Here is a 25,508-nt window from a genome sequence, read left to right as displayed (position 1 = left end):
CTCCATGATCTTTTTGCTTTCCTCTACCCCTGCCCCACTCTTTGAAAATGGAAATTACTTAAAGGCATCAAACAAGAGAGCAAGCAGTGCTGGGTTAGAAGTCCTTTCTTACACTAGATGAACCAGGACTCATCTAGTAAATGTGCTGCTACAACTGCCTAGAGATGGCTACAAAAGACCTGATCAGACAGTCATTTCTGGGCAGAAAAATGAAGGTAGTTGAGAGGGAAGTAGATATTCAAGAGGTAATCAAGAGACAAACTGGGCCATATGCCTTTGTTGGAGTCCTTCAGCCCCTGTGAACTTCCATGTGAGTTCCAAGCTGGCCAGCAAGTTCAGCATGCTGACCCCTACTTCACCTGGCACCTTGAGACTCCATCTGAGGAGCAAGCAAAGCCTCCTCATGGCACCCAGGCAGCCATGAAGGATGAGAAAAGGCCATCCTGCCTCGTGTGACAGTGCAGCATCACAAACCCCGACTGATCACTACACTCACTTTGGCCAAGCTGCTTTCCCAGAGCAGGATGATGCTGGCTTAGTGAGGGAGGCTGGTGCAGCCCCAGCAGGGCTGTGGGCTCTCCTCTAGTCACAAAGAGCCTTTCTGTGGTGACAGAGCTGGGGACCCCAGCAGCTCACAGGATGGAGACTGACATAAACCAGCCAGATGCTAATGGATGCTGCAACCACCATCAGGGGCTGGCCCAAGGAAGGCAGTGCAGCCTGGCCTGGAGGGATCTTTACTGCAAGCACAGAGTTAATACAGAGCCACCAGGCAAACATCCTTTGCCACAGCCCTCTAGAGATGAGGGCTCCAGTTCCCATCCCCAAAGGTACTTGATAAATATGAGCAGGCACTAACACACAACCAGCACTCCTAAGCAGCCAGCACATGGCGAGTGTTGGTCCCTTTTTGTCATGCCATCCATGAGAGGATATGTCAGCAGCTGTACTGTCTGGGGGCATCATCCCCAAGGCTTTGGGTTTTACAATTGACATCAAAATATCAAGTCTCTTCCTCTATTCCAGTAACAAAAGGAGGTTTGATTGCTTTTCTTCCTTTGGAATGGCAACAACAAACTGAGAAACAGATGTTGAGCAGTTTGATAATACCCAAAATACACACATTATTTAACAGTTAATCATGGGCAAAGAGCCTGATGAAATGCCCAAACAAATTATTCAGAAACACTGTACCCTATGTGACAGGTGAAATCAAGAATAGTCTGTTTGGACTAAGCTGATGAAAAAATTCAAATGTACCAAGGTTAATCTCTACAAGATTACAGCTTGTACTAATATGTATTATAAGATTTAATCTGAATTGGTCCAAACTACTGTATTATCATTGTTACTAAAATAACAAAAATTCATTTGGAAGTTCTCAATTTCTAGAGCAGAACCCAAAAACTGAAGAGTAGTAAATGTTTAGCAAAAATAATTTCAAAATGAGGATACACTTCTTATCAAACAAAAATATTGTGATGGTAAACATAATCAGCTTCAGGAGCACTAGGTTTTTACCATATGACTACTGCATTGAAAGAAACACACCTAAGACTACTCTTTGGCTGAGTTTTTGTTTTGAGAAACTGTTCAACATCTATTTCTCGGTTTGTTGGGTTTTTTTACCTCCAAAATACAGTATTAATATGGTATTATCTACAGAGAAGACTAATAAATAGATATGAACAGAATAGTCAGTTACTTCACAAACATTTTTCTATATCAAATTGTACCATGAAATGGTCTTTTTTACCTTGGAACATAAGGTTCTGTTGGAGGAGGAGGTATGTAGAGATCCTGAAGGGCAGAGCTGTCTCTTTTTGTGGGTGTGCTGATAGTGCTGGATGGAGTAGCAACACTGCTTGTAGGGCTTCTAGGAATAAGAGGCTGGTTCAAAAGAGAGAGAGAAATAATCAGGATTATCCTTATATATTACACATTTTTATTTGTAAAAGCCAAAACCAGAATATAGTTCAGAAAGCTAAAGAAATAGTCAGCAGTTCTAACATTCTGTGTGCTTTTAAACTGACTAAAAACCCACTCATGCTAAGAGAACAGATCTACAAATGGACATGTATTGTACTTATAAAATTGACTCCTCTGATTGCATCTTATTCCCTTTAGCACAGCAAGTTTATTGCCAATGCCCATAAAATCAGTGATCACTAGAGCTACTGGTGAAATCTTAACATGTAAATAACATACAGAATCCAGTTAATTCCTTAAATAAACTAACATTGTAAAGAAAAAGTCTAGTTTACAGCAAAAGGTGCATAAGTAGGCATTAAATTGAATGTCAAGTCCTTCCATCTGCTCTACAGCTTAAGAATTAACTGTAAAAGCTTCATCTTATGTCTGCAGATGCTGTTAAATCAGGTACTGCGTCCTCAGAGCACACATGCTATCAGAGAATCAACTGGAGATTATTATTATTATTCATTCCCCTGGGTACACTCCTCACAAAATAACATTTACTCACAGGTAAATAAACTGTACCCTCCTTGCAAAATAATCATGCATTCTAGCTATCATTCCAGAACAGATAGGATCTTTCCTCTTAATCACATTTTCTCACAAGATTTTCAAAAGATTTTCTAAGTCTTTACAAAGATGCAGAAAAATCAAATGAGAAGAAAACTTTGATTGTTTTAGTCTACTTAATAACATGGCTGTCTAGAAACAAAAGCCTTGCGTGGCTTGGCTTGTGTGATAGCTAAACTCAGGCAGAAGAAAAAGAAAGAGCAGAACAGCAAGTACAAGAGTATCTTCATACACCCGAAAAAGAATCCAATATTAAAATATACTGAGTTTTGCTTTGAAAAAGTTTTTTCTCCTCCATCTTTTTGGAAGTTTACTCCTTGAAGAAAGAAGTGCTGGGATTGAAGAGAGTTCACTATACCTAAAATTTCTGACCTTAGTAACTACTTAAAGACACAAACATTTCACATTGTATTGATGGCAGAGAAGCTCTAAATGTGGACTGAATAGGTGCATAGAAAGATCCTTCTCCCAGCACTATTGCCAATACTTTATGACAGACCAAAAGGGTATTCCTGTGCAGAATAATAAGTTATCATTTTCTAGATATTAATCTTGACACTGCAGCAGAAAACCCAAGAAGTTTAAAGCAGGATCATTGCCAGAATGTTTGCCTTTCATCAGCTGGTGATAAGCGATACAAATCTATGCCTATCAAGCCAAGGCCCCACCACTGTGTCACTTTTCTACAGTCTGTATATTGGAACAATAAATATCACTTAGAAAACCTCATCCTTTAGCCAGTTACTGTCTTGTTTTGGAACAGGGCTGTGTTAGGTGCTATGTAGCTCCAACACAATAAAATGCATGCTTAAAATTTGCTTGTTAAAACTTTGCAAGTCCACCTTTAGAGCAACAGCTATAAACTGACACAAGTTTTCTGGGGTTGAATGTTCAAAATATGTCTCCTATAGTGATACTGCTTAACTCTTCTGTTGCTCATTAGAGTTAACAAGAGTATCCTACAGCCAGGCCAAAGAAAGACTGCCAGTATTTACAGGAAGGGAGGGAGAAAGACACACACAAAAAACCAGACAGGTAAAAGACTTTACAACCACTAAAAACAAGACAAGTCTACAAAAATAAGAATAAAATTGGTGGCAAAAACAGGTCAAGAAACCCCAAAACAACCCAAAACAATAAAAACACCCTAAACATCCCCCCTCCCTCTTTCAGAGAAGCAAAAATCTTATTCTTTAAATTTTCTTCTGTGACAGTGTAGCCATAGATGGTTTTGAACCACTCATTTTGAACCACTAACACAACAGTGTTTGTTACCTTTCTGTTACCCTGCACTTCTGTAACAAGAACACTTCGTGGCTTGCTGAGTGGCCTGTTGAATTAATTTGCATTGTGAACCAAGGGGATTTTGTGATCTAGATCCTGTTTACACTTGTTAAGCCCAAGCTGTTTGCCCATGGCTCATACCAGCAGAAGCACTGAGAGGAAGACAAACTGCATAGGTGGGTTTGCTCTTCTCCATTTAGAGGAAGAAGACAAGCCGTTACTTTATCTGCATGAAAGGGGAGGTAAGAGGAGAGAGGGACTTGGAGACTGGAATTGTGCCAGTCAACATGAGCTTGTGGTTCATCTTACTGGGAATTTCTTTATCTTACAGTAGGGAAAATAATGCTCAAGCATAAAAGTGTTCTGGACTTACAAGAATTTGATGTTCCTCTGGTGATCCTGACAAGCTGCTGGAGGGCTAGAGGACACAGGGAAAGAATTTCTCTTGTGTTACAGCCTAGAATACCTGGCTGCAACTATATAAATTGTAATGATATTGTCCTAACTTCTGGGAAAAGGAGAAAAACCGCTGAAGTCTGAGGAATCTGTTTGGTATAACACACAGCCCTGACATTTAAGTCAGTTTGTCCTCCAGGCAATTTGCTGGTTGATCCTGGAAATCAGTTTGGGTTTGGACATCTTTGACAAATGCAGATTTTGGTTCATCTTTCAGCGCAAGAAGGTGGTTAAAACAGTGAGTGCAATAGGAAGAAATGGTATTCAGTCCAACACAGAAAGCCATAAGCTATCCAACATACTGAAGGCCAGTGATTCCCTGTCAGACACTGTCAGAGGTGAAGACACAGTGTAACTGTGGACACTGAATGACTGTGGTACCTCACAGGACAGTGAATTCACTGTCCCAGGGCACCTGGAGCTCCCAAGGGGACAGAAATCGTAATCCAATCCAATCCATGTGGAGATACAATCCTGTAGGACTGTCCCAAAACATACTAGGATGTCTCATTTATTTTCAATATTTCTTTTGCATTACCAAACTCAACTCTCTGTTTATTTCCAAAGAAATAGAAAACTTGTCTAACTAGAAAAAAAGAGAAATCCTAATTTAAAAATAGGTGACCCCTTTCTTTAAAAAAAACCCAGTATTTATCATGACTACCTCAGTAAATCAGTAGCTTAGTAAGAATTTCTACATGGTAAAAACATTTACATGGTCTCTCCTGGTAGTAGCTCAACACACTGAGAGCCTTGCTGTAACTACCACTTTGTGCTGTAGGAGTTCAGCTTTCATTTTTATATACAGAATGAAAAAGTCTTCAGACCCCTCTGGTTGAAAAGAAAGCCTTCAGAATGTGGCCTAGATGTATGGTACATCTACATAGCATTTTGCATTGAAAATAAGAGACCTCACTGCTCAAGTCAATCTGGTCACATCCAAGCAACCAGCTCACGTAGCTCTCTGCTTCAAAGGCAGCCACTCAGAGGGCCACATGCAGGCACCTTGGACACAAAACCACATGCAAATCCAGTCAAGTATTTCTCAGCTGGGTGCCTTGGAGATCAGTGGTATCACTGATATAACTCTCTTCCAAGGAGTAGACATTCTCCTGCTGCAGTTACTTCTGGCAGGCTGGCCAGGGCAAGTGGGATTGCTGAAACAGCAATAAAACTAAAACATTTTCAGGTCTAAAGAGTTGAACACTTGGCCCATGGGAAAAGCCTGACAGACAAAGTTTGGAAGTTACATACGAAAACTGGAACAATCTAAAAATGTCCCACAAATGACCCTGCATCAATCTTAATCCACAATGACAGACACAAAATCTGAAATGCAATGTATTTTGGAGTACTATTTCTCAAACATTTTTAATGCACCACACTCCCCCAGGTTCTTTAGTCTTTACAAAGCCTTCCCCAAACTGTCGCTTGGCTGCAGAACAGGAAACCGAAACCAACCATCTTTACTTGGGAAAAAGGAAACCCCTGTCAGCACTGACTGACAGCACACAAGTCCCCTCTCTTCAGTGGCTGTTCTGTCCCTGCTTGGCTCTGCCCCGTGGTCCCCACCTCCCTCTTGCTAACAGGACCCGTTGCTGCTTTTTGCACTCCCAGTCCTGAAGAAACTGAGAGGGTGTCCCAATGAGTCAGCTCATTCTTTTTGATTTTTCTATCTAAACAATTAATGTAATCGATATTTAATATAATTATCTAAAATTCTTTTAAATGTTTTTCAAAACTCTTTGAACCTTCCATTAACACCCTTGAAAGCTGCAATATATGTCTGAGAAACATTGCTCCAAAAAAGACATACAATTTTTCAAAACATAAGCAAAGCTAATATAAAATTTTAAATTTCATTATCTTTATACAGTATTTGCATCAATAAGCAGATTTTACTACCAGTATATTTTTCATATTGTATCAAAATTACAATACATTGAGCAAAATGTTTCCAATAAAATAAACTTTTTATAATAACAGTCATGACATGAAATAATGAGATACTGTAACTAATTCAGTCAAGAGTTCATTTTAACAGTGCTACAAAGAATGCCCAGTTCCCATGCAGTTAAAAGACAACTAAGTAATTTAAAAGGAAACAAGTGAGTGTTTTATTCAAATTTAATAATTAAAAAGGGTAGGATTATTAGTTCTAGTCATAAATAATGAAAACAGTATATAGCAGTGTCTAGATGAATGAAGAAGGCAATATAATCAAATAAGAAAATATACTGAATAAAAATAATAAAAGCAGCAATTTCTTTCAAACAAAAAACTTCTTATTGTTGCCTTTGCTTCTTAGGAAAATGAAAAGCTGACTATATAACAGTGGAAATATGATGCACATCTAATCCAAAACAAACTCTGTTAAAAAAACTACAGATACTGAGCTGCTGGTGCTTTTAAAACAGTACAATTTAATCAAATACAAAACAGTACAGCAAACTATAAAGATATACAAAAGGTGACATTCAAAAAGGCTTGGTGAAGAAGGGGTCAGAAGGTTTTTTTCCAAGTCAACACAGCCGATGTGGCTGGCAGCTGGACCTGCCCCATCCTCAGTGCCGTGAGGAAGAATCTTCTCACTGACACCAGCAGGTGCACTCCAAATTAACCGAAGCATGGCACAGGCTGCTCCAGCACACTTTTTCTGTGCTAAAAAAGAACTGGATGAAGAGTCTTCCACGCTGTAATAAAGTCCATTTTCTTTTGAGTAATTAACAAAGCATTTTCCAGAAGACAGAGGAGGACTTTGCAGTAGGTTCTTGCTAGTGTGCTGCCAGCGACTTACACAAAATTTCATATGCTCTGAGAATCTTCTCTATTGAACTTTCCACCTTTATTCCAGCAGCACTTGAAGGGGCCTTCCTTTGAACCTCCCCAGAACAACACAAAGTGGAAAGGAGAAATAAAACAGACAATCTAGAGCAGAGGAAATTTATTTCTGTTAGGTTTTGAACCAGACAAAAATTTGGAGAGTTCAAAGATAGAATCACCTCTATGTCAAACAAGGGGGAAAAAAAAGGGTTAAAGTTAATTGGTTTGTTCACCATGTGCAGTAGCAGTCAGAAATACAAATATTGCAAACTGCAATATCATTCTAGGTTCTCACACAATGGACCAGCCTGTCAAAAAAAGTAACTGAAAGGCAAATTTAGTAAGGTTTGTCTTGCAGGCATAACACCTTAATATTTATGGTACAATACCATATTAATAAATACTTTCAATTTTGCAAAAGGCAACCACTAAATTCCCCAAGGGCACAGCTACCTAATTCAACTGTTGAAGAAGCAGTAACAAAAAACACAGGCTGAAAAATCCCTTGACTTCACAAATTTGGACATGATTCTAAAATGCATCATGGGAGAACCTTGATTACCAGTAAGAGGTTGGATGCTGATGGATATTAAAACAGACAATCAACTCACTGAAAACACAAAAAAAATCCCCAATCAAGCAAACAGCACTTTCTTTAATCAGGACACAAGGGGGGAAAAAAAGGAGTTTTTTATTTCTGTACTGATTGACCTTAGAGCTGGAATTAGTGCTCTTGTAAATACAAACACATTATGTAATGGTGCATGGTATAGCCAAAGGCTAATTGTATTATTTTATTGTACATCAAACCATTCAGTTTCAGGATGGCTACACCAGATGCATAATTCTTCTTCTTCTTTCTTTCTCTCCCCTCACCTTTCATATTTATTCTAAGGATAAGAATATTTATGAAAAGACTTAATGTAAGTGTTTCTGCTAAAGAGGAAAAAAAACTCACAAAGAATTAAGAATTAATCAATAATTATGTAGCCTGCATTTAACTCCTAATTCATGGCAAGATTGCAATGTGAAGGCAGAGCTGTTCAAAGTAAACAGATGACAATTCTAAGAAGCATCTATGCCAATTAAAAACAAGTTAACATCTGAATGATCTAAAAGCATTTTCCACAAGTGGAGACTGTGAATGTTTGGCTGGCATATGGCTAACCTAGATCACTAACAGTGGGCAGAAAGCTCTTAAACAATTCATTATCAGTTTATAATTTAACTCCTAGGACACCCTGTCACCCACACACAAACCAGCTCGATACACTGGTGCTACCTGCACACTGCCTGAGCTGGGACACTCATGGAGCACTTTCCCAGCTCACAGGCATATTTATTATCTCCGTAAAGCCTAGTTTGTCATGCAGCTGCAAATGGCAAACTTCATGTTCTTAAACACAGCTGTGGACTGAACAAGCTGAATGTCATTTACCAATAATGCCTCCACATTATTCACTTTAAGCTCAAATTAAGTTTCAGAGGTTCTCAGTTTAAAGATCACAATGTAAATTTTAAAGTAAATGAGTCCTCTAATTTAATACACTGAAATATTTACCTTCTACACCTATGGCACCACCTGTTAAACATACTGATTGGTGGGATGCATACAAAAGACACAAGTCTGATTTTGTGTCATCCTCCTTACATTAGGGCAAACTTCCACCTTCCCACCTCATTCATCACTATATGATTAGGTTGTGACATCACATTTTTCCTGTGTTCACTCTATTTGTAGAAACAAAAAGACCACAGCAGTCTTTTTGCTGATCCTATTTCCCATTTTATCAGAATTTCACTCTATAATCTATATTTCACTCTATAATCTTTTGAATATTTTACACTTCAACAGAATTATTACTGAGTCACAACTTCCTTATAGCTTGTGTCTGCTGAATAATACATATAGTTCAATTAACTTAACTCTGGGATGACAGCACATTTGTAACATTCTCTAATATTTCAAGACATCCTGATATGGAAAAACAAGTTAGCATAACCTCCCCTGCTTGCAGAGTTGATGTTAAGCACTGCTCTCCTTTGTTTTTTTGGTATTTGCTATCACTTTCCTTCCTCTCCTCTCACATTACATCCCAAGCTTTATTAAAGAATAGACCCTTTATGTGAATCAGGAACACAAGAAATTTCAGAGTAGCCATAGCATCAAATTGCAATTGCTACACTTAAGAGTTTTTATGAAGATTTTTTTCAGACAATTAGTTAAATAAATGTCATTTTTTCATATTTTAACAGCTATGAAATTACACCGCACTCGGACTTATTCTGATGCTTGTTATTGATAAAATATACAGTACTGATATCACACTTAGGCTACACTTAAACTTCAACATCAGCTGACTTAACATCTGTTCAACTCTGATCTGCATAAATCAACAACAGAAATTTCCACATTATGCATCTTCTGAAGTTTGCACTTCACCCTGGAGCTTTGTCCACACTCCGCCTACTTAAGAAAACTGTTGTTTCTCACACTAAAATTATAAATTACAACAGACACACATATGCATGCCCACTGCACACATAAGCGCTGAATGAGGTTCTGGCCTTTTCCTGGTGTTGTGTTTGATAAAATCAGAATAATATCACCATGATACCAGAATTTTATTTGTAATGTTTAACAGTATCTCTATTTGTGCTCATATTAGCTTTTAAAATATTCATATTTTTCATGCTAACAGCAAGAACTGACCCTCCCACCCTCAATACTCCCATTTTCCTCCGTTCCTCAAATCTGTAAGATTACAGAAAATCACAGAATATCTAGGGTCAATGTCATCCAGTATAGATAATTTACATTCAAACTAGCTGTCCAGATTCCGTTTCTCATCAAATGCAGAGGAAGAGGCATGTGCAGGGGCAAATTCACCGTATCCCAAAGGCAGATCAGTCGAAAACAGGCCAAGATGAATGAAGCAGTAATTACTAATGCATGTCTGCTGGCCAAAGGGAGTTTAAATGAGAAACCTGAATGACGTGTAGATATTTACATAGCAGATCTAAAGTTAGATCAGTTGAGTAAGACCCAAGTACCTGTCAGAAACTTTTGATGTGGGGTCTGCAGCATAATTATTCTGGTAATAAATGATAAAGTGAAGCAAAATTGGAGTACTTAGGAGCCTGGCCCAATTCACTTGAAAAAATACCAAACTTACCCAAGCTCAGCATTTAGACTGAAAGCATCTATCCCCATTTAAAGCAATGACCTGTAGTTTACATTTGTATTCATATTCTCACTAAAGCTATGGAAAAAGTGCAGCCTTCAAGCAGAGATATTCATACACTCATTTCATACATCCAGGTTTACAATTTTATCTTCAGATACTAATTTCTGGTTGAAAGTTTTTGTCACATGTTTTTGTGTATTCAGCTCTTATCTGAAAGGCCACAACACCTCAATCATTTAAAATCTTAGTTTCAAAGACTTTAATGCATTTCACCATTATATAAATATTTATACACACACACACACATATACACACACACACATATGAAAGAAGTTCTTCATGGCATTAGTTTTTAATGTATCTATTAATATTTCAAATGGCATAAGACCACATATAATGGCAGTGGCATTTGCATATCCCATTTTCCTTTTGTCCAAACTTTGCAGAAGTCTTTTCTCTTTCGTATGTACTCAATTTTTAATTAGAACTTTTAGTGTGGTAATAAAAATGTCCCAAAGAATGCACTCTTTATGCAAACAAAATAAATTTCTAAACAGTATTCTCTTTGAACTGAATGGAAAAATGGATTATTTGTTGGTTCCAGCAGTTAGTTACACGCCTTCATCAGTCTGATTTATTCCCTAGAGTAATCCATCACAGTGACATTTCATCCTAGAGTTAAACATGAAAGCTTTAATGAAGCCATTCCACGGCTTCCAGCACGTTGCAGTTTTACTAAAATTACGTGCCCAGCCAGACATCCTGTGCTATGCCTCCTTATGTGCAAGCCTTCAGTCAAAGACAACTTTGACACAAATACAGCTTTGTTTACATGAGGAAATTTTGATGGTCAAGTGGTTTATTGAATACAATCACCTTATAAATTTTCCTCTATGAGTGATCAAACTGAGAACTCAATCATTTTTATCCCTCTTTTTTTTCCAGGTTATACTGGACTGAGATCTTCACAAGAAATCAAGCTAAAATTTATCAGTTTGTGAAGTATGTTTGTCTCCTTAGATAGGAAAAATTATCTGAGGCTTCTTTTCTGCATTGTAGAACACTGGGATGATTACTTTTTAACTTTGAAAAGTTCTAACAGGTTTAATTTCAATTAAGCCTATGAGAACAAATCGCAGAGAAATAATTTCAGAAACAATTTTTCAAAGTATACAAGAGTAAATCCATATGCTGCTGAGGATGAAGCACAATAAAGCATCACTGAGATAATCTATAGTTAAAATGATGGTGTATGACTTATGATTAAGCTTCATTACCTGCAGAGCAAGGGGCTTCCATCTCATATTTTTCAGTAAAGCTGGTGCTGAGGTAAGCATGCTCTGAGGTCGCTTTTTCAAAGTTAAGATAACACCACTCGGATCCTCTCGTAGTGCATTCACCAAATTTTTCAACTGCCACCCCACCTGGTAACCAGTAAAATCATTACAATAAAATTGAGGTACATTATTCAATATGTAATGTTCCCTTTTTAAATAAGATTAGTAAATAACATAAAGGAGTGTATATATATCATAAAGGAGATTAACTCTAGAAATGTCGAAACTTAATTACTGCATAAAAATCACATAAACTAAAATAATTATTATAATGCATTGAGATGTATATGCATAATTTCAGGTTTTAGAATTAATAAACTACTGTTACTTCACTGCAAATGCACAATTAAATCTCAAGGTGTTTTCAAACTGAGCTCTGGTACACAGACTTTAGAGACTAGAAAGTTAAAAAGCCCTGGCTTTTGCATTGACAGTTCATTTCAAAACTGAGCATTTTGTACTTTGTGGTTACTATTCGAAGTCCACTAACCACATGTAGCCATTCACTACTACTCCATGCTCCTTATGCAGGCACAAACCAGCTCAGGAAAACCTACTCTTCACACTGCTATAAAAATGAAGTCAGAATCACAAGGCCTTTTTTAAAATAGTGCTTCTTTCATAATGATTTCAGAAACAAATACAGTAAATCAGTGACAGAAATGTAGTCCAGTTATTATATATTAGCCCAAAATAATTTTTTCCTAATTTAATTACAGTATTTTGAAATATTTTAAAATTAAACCTTGATTAAAATGGAGTGCAACAAGTTTCTATTTATAAATGCAAGACAGAACTTTCTGAATAATTTATTTTGCTTTTTTTGGGAAAAGTACTTAAAATACTAAAACATTTTAAGTCATGACAATGGTTTTAAGTCTGAATGTGGCCTGATTACAAGGTACCTATTGCAAAATGCTTTAGGATAGTAAAAGTATGCTTTTTCAAGTTTGGCACCTAGACTGGCAATACACAGAATCATATATCCCTTCAAAATCTTGGCCTGCAGACTCACAAAGTGATCATTTCTGTAAATTTGACAGCTTTTCTATCTCTTTTTCCTCTGTCCCCCACCCGTGCCCCGCTAAACAAACAAGTACATTTTCCTAATTTGTAAATGATCACAGTTATGGCTATTTTCCTTCTTTCACAATTTGTACAAGAACACTGTCAAGAAGAAAATTATCCAGCTGAGAAGAGGAAAAACAAAGATCTAGAACTTTGAAGTGATAAGGTTATTTTACATTTGAGTAATACATTTGAAAAATTGAATTAGCAGTGTGAACAAAGAGCACAGATGTTCCTTATCACTGGAATAGTGCAACATGACACAAACATACGCTACCTATACTTAACAAGATAATCACAAGTAGATTGTTGCTACTTTTTTTGTACCTCATTCCCTATTACACCAAGCCTCACTTTGGTTAGCATCACTTCTTTTAAGAACTGCTTCTCCCAAACAAGCCACTTCAGCCAACACTGTTTTTACCACCCTGAATCACAGACATGGCTCAAATCCCATACCCTTTCTTCAGCTCCTGTGAACCTACCTGTCCTGTTTCCACCACAGCAAAGCCCAATATATCCAGGATGTACTTCTACAGTAAGATTATTGCATGCAAAGAAAAAGGGTATTGATAACATACATCTTTACAGAACATTTTTCAGCTTTCACAGAAAAATTCCAAGCATGCTGAAATCCTTATTTTCAATCCCATGTACGAGGCATATGGCTATTATACTTCGAACAAAATCAAACATTAAATTAACCAACTCTATCGCAATTTCCACATCCCACTGAAGTTTCCATTGTGTTTCAACAGCATTTAAACAAAATATCTTCAAGCCCAAGCTTTGTGTGTAAGGACACTGCATTATTATTAAGAAAAAACTTGCTATTTACAACACTGTTTTCTTATTTTAGAGACTTCCACCACTGCTTAGAAGCAATATATTCCCCACAGTTACATAATGTCACTGTGGGCATATGTGAGGTTTCATTTGCTATCCAAAAGAAGGAATCATTAGCCTACAGTTCATGTAAGCTATCTCTGTACCTAAGGTACTGCACACTGTAATTCCCTAATGCAACAACCGAAAAGGGATTTGTGGAGCAAAATCTTTCTGCTGAATAAAGCAGCACAGGGAGCCTTGAGGAGAACAAGATCTGACCTCAGTTATGGAGTCAGGATGTAAAGTTCTTCCCAATTAAGTTGGTAGGACACCGCATGCGAAAACTGGACTTTAAAGCCATCTGTTTCTTACTGAAATAGCCAGAGGAATATAAATAAAATTGGGGCTTTTTGGCTATGCTAGCATTTTAAAAATTATTTTAAATGCACTTCCATACTTTGCAGAGATAAACTGTCTCATGTATTTGAAATATGCAATAAATGGGAGATTATCTAGTCTCTTCATAAGAGTTTGGGGGATTAAAGAAAAAAAATAGCTTCAAAGCACTAAGTCTGATGTATTTAATTTAGAAGCTCATGAATAAAAACAATTTAATTTTTCACAGTGAAATTCTGAATTTACTATAAATTTCAAATTAAGTCCATCCTCTGCTTTCATCTAGTTCCCTGACAAAAGTTTTCTGGCTGTTGAGACAGGCCTTGATGGCTTCTCATAATCTGTATAAAAAGAACTAAACTGGCCTAAGAGGAGCAAGTCACATAAAAGGTAGTAAACAATCAATTGAAGGAAATCAATGTCCACATAGGAGATCTGTTTTTCAGTTCCAACATAGTTCAGATCCTCTCAAAATTCATTCTGACACAGACAAAACAATTTTTTTGAGGAGGTCAGGCTGCAAAGTGGAAAAAACAGGGACTATATCTGGAACTGAAAACTCTTTTTCAGAATTCCACTTCAGTGACACGTAACCTACCCTTTAACTACAATTTGGTTTTATTCTCTCTAACATCTCCTTTCTAACTACCACAGTTAAAAATTTGCAACTTCTAATCATCAAATTTTTTGGGCAGAATTTTTTAAGTTCCTATCATATCTTTTCCTATCATATCCTTGCCCATGTACTGCAAAAAAGGACAGTAACAAAAAAGCTTCAACACTGGTTTGAAAATTCAATATATATGTAAGAGGACTGCATTAGCAGACAGTTTTACTTATAGTAAAATAACTTGAACAATTAATTTTGATAACAGCGCACTATGCTGACCAGGTGGCCATTTTTATGGGCCAAGGAAGTTACTGTTGCTTGCTTTAAAATAAATTTACATTGTTAAACTAGTGCCACCTAGAAGCAGCAGTCAGCAGAGATGTCTCTGATGGCAGCCAAGCCCAGTGCTGGCTTTCGCTGCCCATGCCTGAATCCCTGTGCAGCTCACGGCCACAAGCAGGGAGGGACCAGGACAGCCACCGGTGCCCTGAGGGGTCGTGGTGAGATGGTTTTGCCAACATTACAGCAGCTCTGCTGCAGGAGTCTGGAGTGATGGTTTTGCCAACATTACAGCAGCTCTGCTGCAGGAGTCTGGAGTGATGGTTTTGCCAACATTACAGCAGCTCTGCTGCAGGAGTCTGGAGTGATGGTTTTGCCAACATTACAGCAGCTCTGCTGCAGGAGTCTGCCAGGGCAGGGAGGGACAGAAGGGGTGACCCACACCTAAGGGCTGATGGCCCAAGGCCAGATCCACAGTGCTGCTGGAGTGGCACGGGCAGGGCACCACGCTCCCAAAGGGGAGGGAACACCAAGCAGAGACACAGCCTACACACAGGGTGCCTACAGCACCAGCATCAGGCCACCTCCTCATTTCTCATTCATTCCACCACTACACGCCCAGGGACTGTGGCCAGGCTGGGAAGCCTCACCAGAGTGCTCCAGAGTCACTCAGGTCACCCAGGTGGCTTCAGCAGGGCAAGACTGACACACGGAAGGGAGCCCTGCACAGCCCTGACACATCCTCCTCATCTCCTTGCCAAGCACCCACTAACCCAAATCACAGCAAGATTTAGCAAAGGCACTGTTAGAGGTCCCCATCCACCACCTGGAAAAAACATGCTTCTGAGCGAGTTGAGATACATTTTAGAAGATCTCTATGCTTCTTTGGCTTTCAGCAAGCACATGTGGGTGACACTATTACAACAGCCTGAAATTAAACTTTTATTTTTAATTTCTATTCTAAATTGTCAAGAATTTCACTTTTAAATAATTAAAAGTTGCTCTTAAACAGGTTTTTTCCCCCCATATGAATCTGTTTCCACCCTTATGACAAGCTTAGAAGATGGGCAATAATCTTCCTTTGTCTGAAAGTAAGCATGATCGTCCATTCAATCTTTTTTTCCACACAGCTGCACTCATGACAGTATTCCCATATTCCTGTGCTCATTCATGAGTACTGCTGTATTTTACAATCCAGAAAGTAGATCTGTAAAGTATTAACATGCAGGCAGCTCAAATACAATTGGATGGCTCTACACCTATTTTTAGGATGCTATAAAATAACCTACAGTCTGAAAAATCTAGGACTTGTAACCCCAGAGAACAGCTACATCATTGAAAAGCAGTGTGCAAATCCAGTACACAGAGAAACTACATCATTGAGAGGGTGGAATAACAGCCAAATGGTAAACAGAACAGAGTTCTTATTTTTACAGGCATAATTCTATTCTAAGGGTGACCAGAGTCCCATGAAAGTTAATGAAAGCTTTCTGCATCCATGAAAAGAAAACTTTTTTTTTGCTGTTACTTTTATTATTTCCTGATTTGAAGATTTTTAAAAGGTAAAAGTAGCAATAACTTTACACTTTTGAAGGACAAATAATATGTTGCTGCTAAATATAATCTGCTAAACCATTTTCTATTTTCTAACTACGCGAATAAGCAAAATCCACTGTAGTGTCTAATTTTAAAAAGTTGGTGGACTGGGAAGATAACCAAAATTCTTTTTCTTTCAATGTTGCCTGTAATTAGTTGCATGCACCCAGAGTACCTTGACTTATCAACACTTCAGGCTTCAACTTTTACTCACTTTTCAGCTAAAAAAACCTGAAAAATTTCTAGGAGCAAAAGTATATTCACCTTAAGAAATAGGTTTTTTTGAGACTTCCATATCAAACACTAGCTTGCATTTAATGAAAAAAAAAATAGTGCATAAGAAAAAATCCCCAACACTGCACTTCAAATAACAAATATCAAACATAGCACGTTGTTAAGCAACTGAGAATCTGACAAGAAATTCAACAGCATCATGCTGTTAAATTACCAGACTGCTTTCCATGAACACTGGCCAGAAAAAAGGACAGTCAGCTGCTAGCCCCATGAAACAAATGTTAGTAGCAAGTACCTTCTTCCCTTCCCCTTGCTGCAGATGCCTGAAAAGGCAAAAAATTAATGGAAAGCCATAGGTCTTCTGTCTCCAGGAAATATAACTGGTAAGGAAACCACAAAAGGATGTTTACAGCATGGACCACCACAGAGATGAAAGCTGTATCTGTATGCAGCAGGGGAAGCAGTGTCAGGAGAGCAGTAGATGTCTTTTCAGGGATTTATCCAGGTTCTTAAGCTAGCATGATAATAGCATCCGCTCTTGCATAATGGTTTTCTCCCAAAGAGGAGAGGTTAATAATATTGTGATTGCATAGGCTGCAATTCTAATTAAAGAGCATCTTGGCTACATTATTTAAATCAATGCAATTCTAATTCAATGTTAAAAGTCAGTTCTGTGCATCCTTAAAATGTCACTGATCATACTGCACTGTATCATTGGCCAAAGTCACAACAATACAGTTTGTATGTCAAGTACATTGAAAAAATCACATCTCGTACTTGAATAATTCCTGGTATTTCACTAAAACTTTTGCTTACTACCACCAAACCATAAAATAAGTGATATTTAAATTCATTTTTGGCTATGTACACTAAAGACCACAATTAAGAGACTTTCCCAAGAATGAACTAAGTTAGGATCAAATTGAGAGTTGAGTGCAGAAACCACTACCTCTCTTTAAGCTGCCCTAAATACATTTCCTTGTCAGAACATGTATCTGAACCAGAGCTTAACTTCTACAAGTACAGCAAAGTACCACCACAATTCAACAAACTTGAAAATATTAGTAATATGACTACAGAGCACCTCAGTATAGGAGGCAACCATCTGTGTTATCCATGGGGGAACTAAAATTTTGATTTATCCAGAAACAGAGAATCAGCTTTGCACTGAAGCCTAGACACTGTTTAATAGCAATGCTTACCTTTCATTTTGTACTGATACAATTAACCTTCAGCTCATAGCTACCCCATTGTTTTGCTTTTGAGTCATTGCTAGTACAACATCCTAGAACAAATAAATGAGCATATTTGTTGGAAGAGCAGACTCTAACTTTATGGGTTTGATTATATATTTTACAGACATAAAGGTCAGTTACTAGGTACAATTTCTGAGGAAGAAAGGTCTCATTTCCCCATTTTAGGGTATGGCTCTAAAAAAATGGGGTTGGTTCCAGTTCAGATTTTTGTACCTCTGAAATTCTAAGCATTTCCCCTTGCTCGGGTACCTGCAGTGACTGGCTGTCTGCACTGTGGCAATAATAAGGCATCTGTCTCTTCAACCAGGAGCACAGATAACCAGAAAAGACAGCTACTGGCAATTTGGAAGGTTTTCACTCAACCCTCCATCTAGTTTCAGAACATGGATCTCAGCACTATTTATCCTCAGAAGGACTAAACTCTGTCTTTCAAATACTACAAAGATGTCTCAAGTACCAAGATGTGCATAACTTCCATGGGGGCAAAGCACTGTGCTGATGGGACTATGCAAACACAAACCCCAATCATACAAGAGGCAAGAAACCTTTAGGTCTTTGCACTGGGATATGGGAAATGAGGGCTCTGGTCCCAGTTCCCAGACACCACTTTTTTGTGTAATATAAATACAAACTAACACACACTGCAGAGAACAGGGTCTGGAAGCCCTGTTGTGATGAGCAGGCCCCACCCTTTCTTCAGCAAGGACACAGAAATTAAACTCCTATGAACAAAGGTGCTGCCACCAGAGTCCTTGCTTGGCCTCATTTCCAAGAGTTTCTAGGGAATATATGGAGAGCCCAGGTGCCTATGCATTTCAGCAGGGCTTCTGGCAAAGTACAGTAGCTCCCCAGCCTAAGAAGAGGCATTTCAGCATCCTTGGGTGGCCTCTGGTGAATGCTAAGAAAACTCAAGTGCTGATAAATATCTAAGCAGGCAGAAAGAGCTGGTGGCAGGAGCTGGAGGCTCAGGCAGGATTTAGGCAGACTGGGTTACTCCCTGCTTTCTCACAGATTAAGCTGCAGGATGGATCTGGATGGCTTCCCCCTTCCTCAGGGCAGAGGAAGAGCCAAGTTCTCCACATTTCATGCAGCATAAGAAATGTGCTCTTCAGGAGTGACCCTGCAGTATTAACCCCCAGCCACATTTGCCTTATAAGAACTCATTTTTGTGGCCCTGTGCTTCATCTCACCATGGGAACTTGATTTATATGTGTGTGCATTGCACAGTCTCATCCCCAAATGCTTATCCTGGAATTACAACAATAAACATATGTAAACATACATGCATACACATATATAATTTCTTTCAGATTAGATTTACATTATCAAAACTTAATATTTTAGAATTATTCCAGTGAGTCAGTAATTCCAACAGTCTTTGACCTCCCCCAGCTTTTCAGTGTATAAGTAAGCTACTTGAGATCCCCAGCTAAAGTGCTGGTACCATTGAAGCAGATGTTTCTTGAGACTGAATTCATATAGGCAAAACAAATTAAGACATGTACAAAGAAATGGTAAAAAAAAGAATACTTAAAGTCACTAATGACCAAGCAACCCGAAAAAAAAAAAAATCCAAATCCAAAATAAGCCTGTAAGTGAGCTGCAAACTTATGCAGCATCACTTAGCTAAAGGGAGGACAGGGAAATGGAGTTAAAAGAATTTGTCTTAAAAATGCAGGAATTATTTAGTCATGACAGAGCTTTTCTTTTTTTTTTCCCTTTTACTTCCATTACAATAATCAACCATAGACCATGTACTCTGTTCAAGCCACTGAGTTATTTGAATTCAGTACTGAGTTTTTTTAAAAATAAAAATTAACATGCTCACAGTACATCTACTCAAATAATAGAATTTCCCTTACTTTATTTTTTCCTCCCATGGGAGCATGGATTTGCTTTTCTTACTGTTTTGATCTATTTTTACAACAACTATCACTGTCTTACACTTCCTCACAGTTAGCTCCTAATTTCATCAGAATAAGACAACAGATTAAGCAACAGAAGATCAGGCTGGCACCTGAAGATCAGCTGTGTCATGTACACAGCTGCTACCTGCACAAGGCACAGAAGTATTCAAAATTATTTCATCCTAACTCCTATGTGGCCCAGGCTGTGCACAACTGTAATGCCAGTTGTGTTAATATGCACAACACTGAAGACAACCCTCCTTTAGCTTTCATCATCTTTTCAACAGTGTTCAATTTTCAGCAACCTCAGTTGAAAGGAAATTATTAGCAGCAGAATAATACCTGCCTTCCTTTCCAAATACACACACCTGAACATACACTAACAGTAAGCCTTTTTAACCTCTTCTTATGAGACAAAAATATGTATATAATCTGTATTCTGTTCTACAGGCATAAAAGATGTTAACAATAGAAAATGCTAATTCTACTTAATATCTGCTACCTGGCAATAAAAAATACTGTAATTATATATTCTGAAATAACCATTTTAACTGCAGAATTTACAGTATTCTCACTATAGAGAACATATTGTTAAAATTTTGATTTAAACTGCCTGCAAATACAAACTGTACCAAGATTTGTAGCCAGTAGCAACTACTGAGAATATGAAAATAATTTTTATCAGGAATATATGCAAAACATTTTGGCAGCCTATTGTCTTTCAATATTTATGTTGAAAATATTAATACCATTTACAGCACCACTTAGAGGATTTTTTTCCTAAGGAAATGCTACCATGTGGGGGAAAAAAAGCAAAACAGAAAAAACCCTCAAAAAAATAAAACCGTTAAAATACATCATCTTCCAGTGTGTTCTGTGCAGAAAGCTGAATTTATCAATTAGGTCACAAAAATACTCTACAGAATACTGCAGCAGTTTTTAGGAATTTTACATCCTCAGGAGTACGAAGTATAGCTTGTATAAAAATACTAGGCTTGGATATGGACTCAGAAACGTGGCTATTGCCAGTGGTGACACTATGAAGGCCCACCAGTGACACTCACAGAAAAAGTCAACTGGTGTCTGCAGAGGATTTCTTACTACAATTACACTGCTTTCAAAATATACTTTGGTGCCTGAAAGTCAGCCCAGGTGTGTATTCCCAAACAGCAGCTGTATAGAACAGTCTATGTCCTCAATTACAAAATAAATTTTTTCCCCCAAAAGAAAAATAACTTAAGAATTCAATATGAATGTTATCTGCTGAATCTTGTCCCTGTATGTTCATATAATCACACAAGTAAAGTACCAGGGCTCATTAGCAGTAGAGTTGTCCACTCTGGGGTACAGCCAGGACAGAATAAAAGAAATCTGGTTGTGAGTGAGCTGTAGGACATAGCAAATGGCATTTGGTGAGCAAGACCACAATCAGCTGGCAGAGAATACCTCTAGAAATACAGTGTATGGGTACTGAAGCCATGTCCCAGTCATATGAGATGATGAGCATCTCTTGTTGCGCCAACTTCTTGAAAGAACTTCCTGAAAGGACTCACAGCAATGCCAACCCTTCAGGCCTTGACTGTTCACAGCTCCACCAGTTCCACACCAATTCCACAGATGAGGCTTACCACGCCCAGCACATATTCTAGTGCACCAGACTGCAGGAGAGGGTTGGGACCAGGTGCTCTGGAGCACAGAACCAAGAGCACACTGGATGTGGGATGCCAGTGCCGGGCTACAGGACCAAATGTGCCACTCACAAAGCCAGAGGCAGTAAGGAGCAGTTTCTATAACCATTTGTGATTTACTAATGACACTGAGAGTGTACCCTTTCCATTCTTGGGCACAGTCAACCAGGTTTAATGCTTTCATCTAAGACAACTGGGTTGACTAAATTAAAGTAGAAAAACTGACATAGTTTAGTTCTGTTGTCATCCAGGAGGAAGGTAGCTGCTGGATGGCAGCAGTGGCTTTCTGCTGCAAATGAAATTCCACTGAATGTGACACAGGTATGCTTAAGTGTGAAAATTTAATAAGGAAAGTTATTTAAAGTTTGGCAGAAATGTGAAGCAGCATGGGCTGGCCAAAGCTTATACTCCTCTAACAGAGATGTGACAATGACTTGTTTGCTGGCTGTTCTGTCCTGCCAGAGACAGAAGTGCAACTGAATGCCCACACTGGCACAACACCCTATTTACGTAAGAATGAGCCTGTGCTCATCAAAGTGGCATGTGATCCCCAAGGATCAACTGGAAAGAGATTGCATGGACAAGAGCATCCAGTATTTGTTCCCATGGGGAAATGAAAGATCATGTTCTCTCACACATTTCATTTCTGCAATACCACACTTCCCTGACATATGCAATATAAAACAATATGTTTGTGGGTAACTGCACAACTATGTATAAAAGATAACATAAATAACACCATATAGTCTCAAGACAAATTCCATGGTAAAGAGAATTGATAAAAAATATTTTTTCTTTTGAAGGGGACATGGCAATTTAGTTCCTTTTTCAGTACTACACAATACTCACAGAGATTGTAAAAACAGGATAGGGAATTGCACTGAAATTTTGAGAGGGTGGTTAAAGGACAGACTACAATTGCCAGAAAGTATGGACCCCTTATCCTGGCAAACTACAAAGAATTTAGGACAGAGCCCTACAGAACTAGATTACTTCCATAAAGACTTCCATGAACATTTCTGGACAGCCCTAAAAACACTTTAAATGTAAATCACATCCACCTTTAAAACTGAATATTTGTGTCAACATTTACCAAACTTATATAAACAGAGAAAGCCCAAGAATTCAGAGAGAATTAAAAGCATGATGTGGGAGCTGTTCCTCTATCTCCTCCTCCTCAGGCCCAAAAGGGACAAACATCAATGAACTGAGGAGAGCAGTCTGGAAGGATGGGACTTCATAACCTGAAGTAATTGGACAATTCACCCCAGTATGTAAATGGACCAAAACTTATAAAAGTGTGAAAAGTCATGACCCATCATCCATCTTGGGCGTAGCCTCGGCCAGGCTCTTGTCTGCCCAAGGTGTATCCTTTGAAGGCCTTTTAATAAATACCTACTACTTTATTCCTTTAACACTGTCTAGCCTCTGTTCCAGGTAGCTTCTCAAGGCATCACTGTTCCAGCCCACTCCCCACTAAGCCTCTTTAGAAACACTGCTTCATTAAAAGCCAAGTTAACAAGGCCATAAATGAAATACCTGTGCTCACAAAAGCCTAGCTGGATCTGAAACAGTGCAGAAAAAAACAAACAAATATTTGCAACATAATTTTTGTACGTAGAGGTGTTTTGTTTGATTGTCCTCCCAAAATAAGAAGCCATCTACTGCAAACTCCATTTTGGGTGCATACACTCCAGAGATTCACATGCACCCCAAGTTCAGAATTTCCTATGAGCTGCAATTTACCATCTCCCAAAAAAATCCTAAGACATTCTGTAGAAGTTGAACTTTCCTCACTAATTGTACAGTAAAACTTAAAAATCTGTTCTTCCATTTTCCTAAACAAAGATTTAATTTAGGATGAGTATCTAGAAAGGCATCATATCCTTAAATGTACATTCTTCCAACAAAGCAAGGTATGATCTTGTCAAAGTACCTGTCATGTTTCAGAGGAATTTTAGCAAAATCTCCTCTAAGTTTTTGTACTGTAAATATAAAAAGAGCTCCTGTAAGTCAACTATCCAGTGTGCCAAACCAAAGTCTTGGTTTGGCACACTGAAGTTTCCACATTAAGAAATCTGCTGTATAAAAGCCAACTGTTATCTACTACAAGATGCCAAAAAACCAATTCCAACTACCAGCTTCTACATGCAACAGACTGATAACTGACCACTCACCTACTTTTTCCCATCATCAATATTTACGTAACTTCTGATGAGTTTTAGTCAACAAACAGAAATTTTGGGAATCCACAAGTCTATCAAGTCATATCAAATGTGTATTCAATCCATAAGTTATATCATACTGGTATTCAAAGTATATGCACTTTATGTGCCAAATATGCCTCCAAAATAAAGAAACTATTACACAACAACAGACTGTTAATCAAGAATGCTATAGCATCCTGAGTCTGTACATCCCTGTTTTCTGCTTGGAGTATTTTTTCTACTGTTTTATCACTGATGCAACCAGAAAGAATACTGTGGAGAGTACTAATTCATTTAAGCAATAATATAGTGTCCTGCACTTTTAGTAGGTTAAATAAAGGACTATCTTGAGCCAAAAAAAGCTTTTGAATTATATATGGGCAGAAACATGAGTACTGCAGTACAGTGCAAATTCTGAAATATCCTAATGAGGAAGGTGTTTTTGCTTGTTTGTTTACATTGGAAATATTTTAGACACCCAGGCTTTTAAAAAAAGATTAAGGGTGAAATTCACAGGGAATTTTAGAAGACATTGTCTAAATCCTCTAAATTTTAATAAAAGAGTCACAGAATCACAGAATCATTTGGGTTGGAAGGACCTTAAAGATCACCTAGTGTCAAACCCCCTGCCATGGGCAGAGACATCCCCTTCAAAGCCCTGTCCAACCAGGCCTTGAACATTTCCAGGGATGGGGCATCTACAGCTTCTCTGGGTAACTTTTTCCAGTCCTTTACAAGCCTCCCAGCAAAGAACTTCTTCCTAACATCTAATATGAACTTGCCCTCTTTCAGTTTAAAGGTATTCCCCTTGGCCTATCAATAAAGGTCCTCGTAAAAAGTCCCTCTCCAGCTCTCTTGCAGCCCCCTGGGGAAGGTTCTACAAAATCTCCCCGAAGCCTTTTCTTCTCTAGGCTGAACAACCCCAACTCTTTCAGCCTGTCTCATAGGAGAGGTGTTCCAGCCCTGGGATCATCTTTGTGATGTCCTCTGGACTTGGATCTAACAGGTCCATGACTTTCTCATATTGGAGGGAGTTACAGAGCTACTGAAGAACAGATCTGTCCTGTAAGGCAAAACTGACACAGAAGATCCACATAGCTATTTAACCTCAAGAAACCACTATTTAAAAAACAATTTTCTGAATAGTAACTTTTCATTGACTTTAGGCCTAATCAATTATTTTTTAAATTTAGAAGATTCCAACAGTCCAAACATCCTGCCAGCAACAAGTGGAGTAATCCTGTTATGCATGTTTTATATTGAATAGCAAACAATCAAAATAATCACTGGAAATTCTTTGATTTGACTGCCAAATGAAATACTACAAAGTTTAAGCATCACTACAAGCAGAGGATGTCAACAGATAACTTAAAACTATTTGACACCCAGTATTAGGACATGCATAATGAAAATCAGTAAAAATCACTTAACCATTCTTCTACTTTGTCATGCTACTTATTTGAAAGCCAGTGGGCTTTCTGAAAAGGCAGCCTTTTCATAGTTATTACAATGTGACTCTTGTAAAAAGTATTATCTAACAAGTTGGATTTTTAAACCAATTGTATGGAACTTCTCTTCCTCATATTTGTATTTACTCTCTGAAATATAAAGTACAAAAGACAGACATGAACTTCAATTTGACAGATAAATACACTGAAATAAGTGAAGAAATTTTTTTAAAAGGGCCTTTAAAAGAAATTAAAGTTAAGATTTTTTTTTTTACATTTTGCGTCCTCGTTTACAAGACATGACCTTAATAGAAGCTACATTTCAATAACACTTCCCTACAGCTTTAGAATTAGATATT

General features: G+C 38.0%; 1 protein-coding gene across 4 annotated transcripts in view; it reads right to left on the bottom strand.

The window, feature by feature from the left end:
• CNKSR2 (connector enhancer of kinase suppressor of Ras 2) overlaps nucleotides 1-25,508 on the bottom strand; it is a 205,671-nt gene that overhangs the window by 83,289 nt on the left and 96,874 nt on the right. For 3 of the 4 annotated variants that reach the window (XM_041472375.1, XM_041472378.1, XM_041472377.1), the window contains exons 9-10: nucleotides 11,573-11,719; nucleotides 1,757-1,890 (exon numbers count right to left, since the gene is read on the bottom strand). In XM_041472375.1, the coding sequence (XP_041328309.1) occupies nucleotides 1,757-1,890; nucleotides 11,573-11,719 (281 nt within the window). The remainder of the gene's footprint in view (nucleotides 1-1,756; nucleotides 1,891-11,572; nucleotides 11,720-25,508) is intronic. The other variant, XM_041472376.1, reaches the window with a different exon arrangement.

Source organism: Pyrgilauda ruficollis, unplaced genomic scaffold (genome assembly GCF_017590135.1).
Source record: "Pyrgilauda ruficollis isolate IOZ18807 unplaced genomic scaffold, ASM1759013v1 scaffold29, whole genome shotgun sequence".
Classification (NCBI taxonomy): domain Eukaryota; kingdom Metazoa; phylum Chordata; class Aves; order Passeriformes; family Passeridae; genus Pyrgilauda; species Pyrgilauda ruficollis.
Note: the sequence above shows the minus strand (reverse complement) of the source record. Positions and strands in the feature narration are given on the sequence as shown.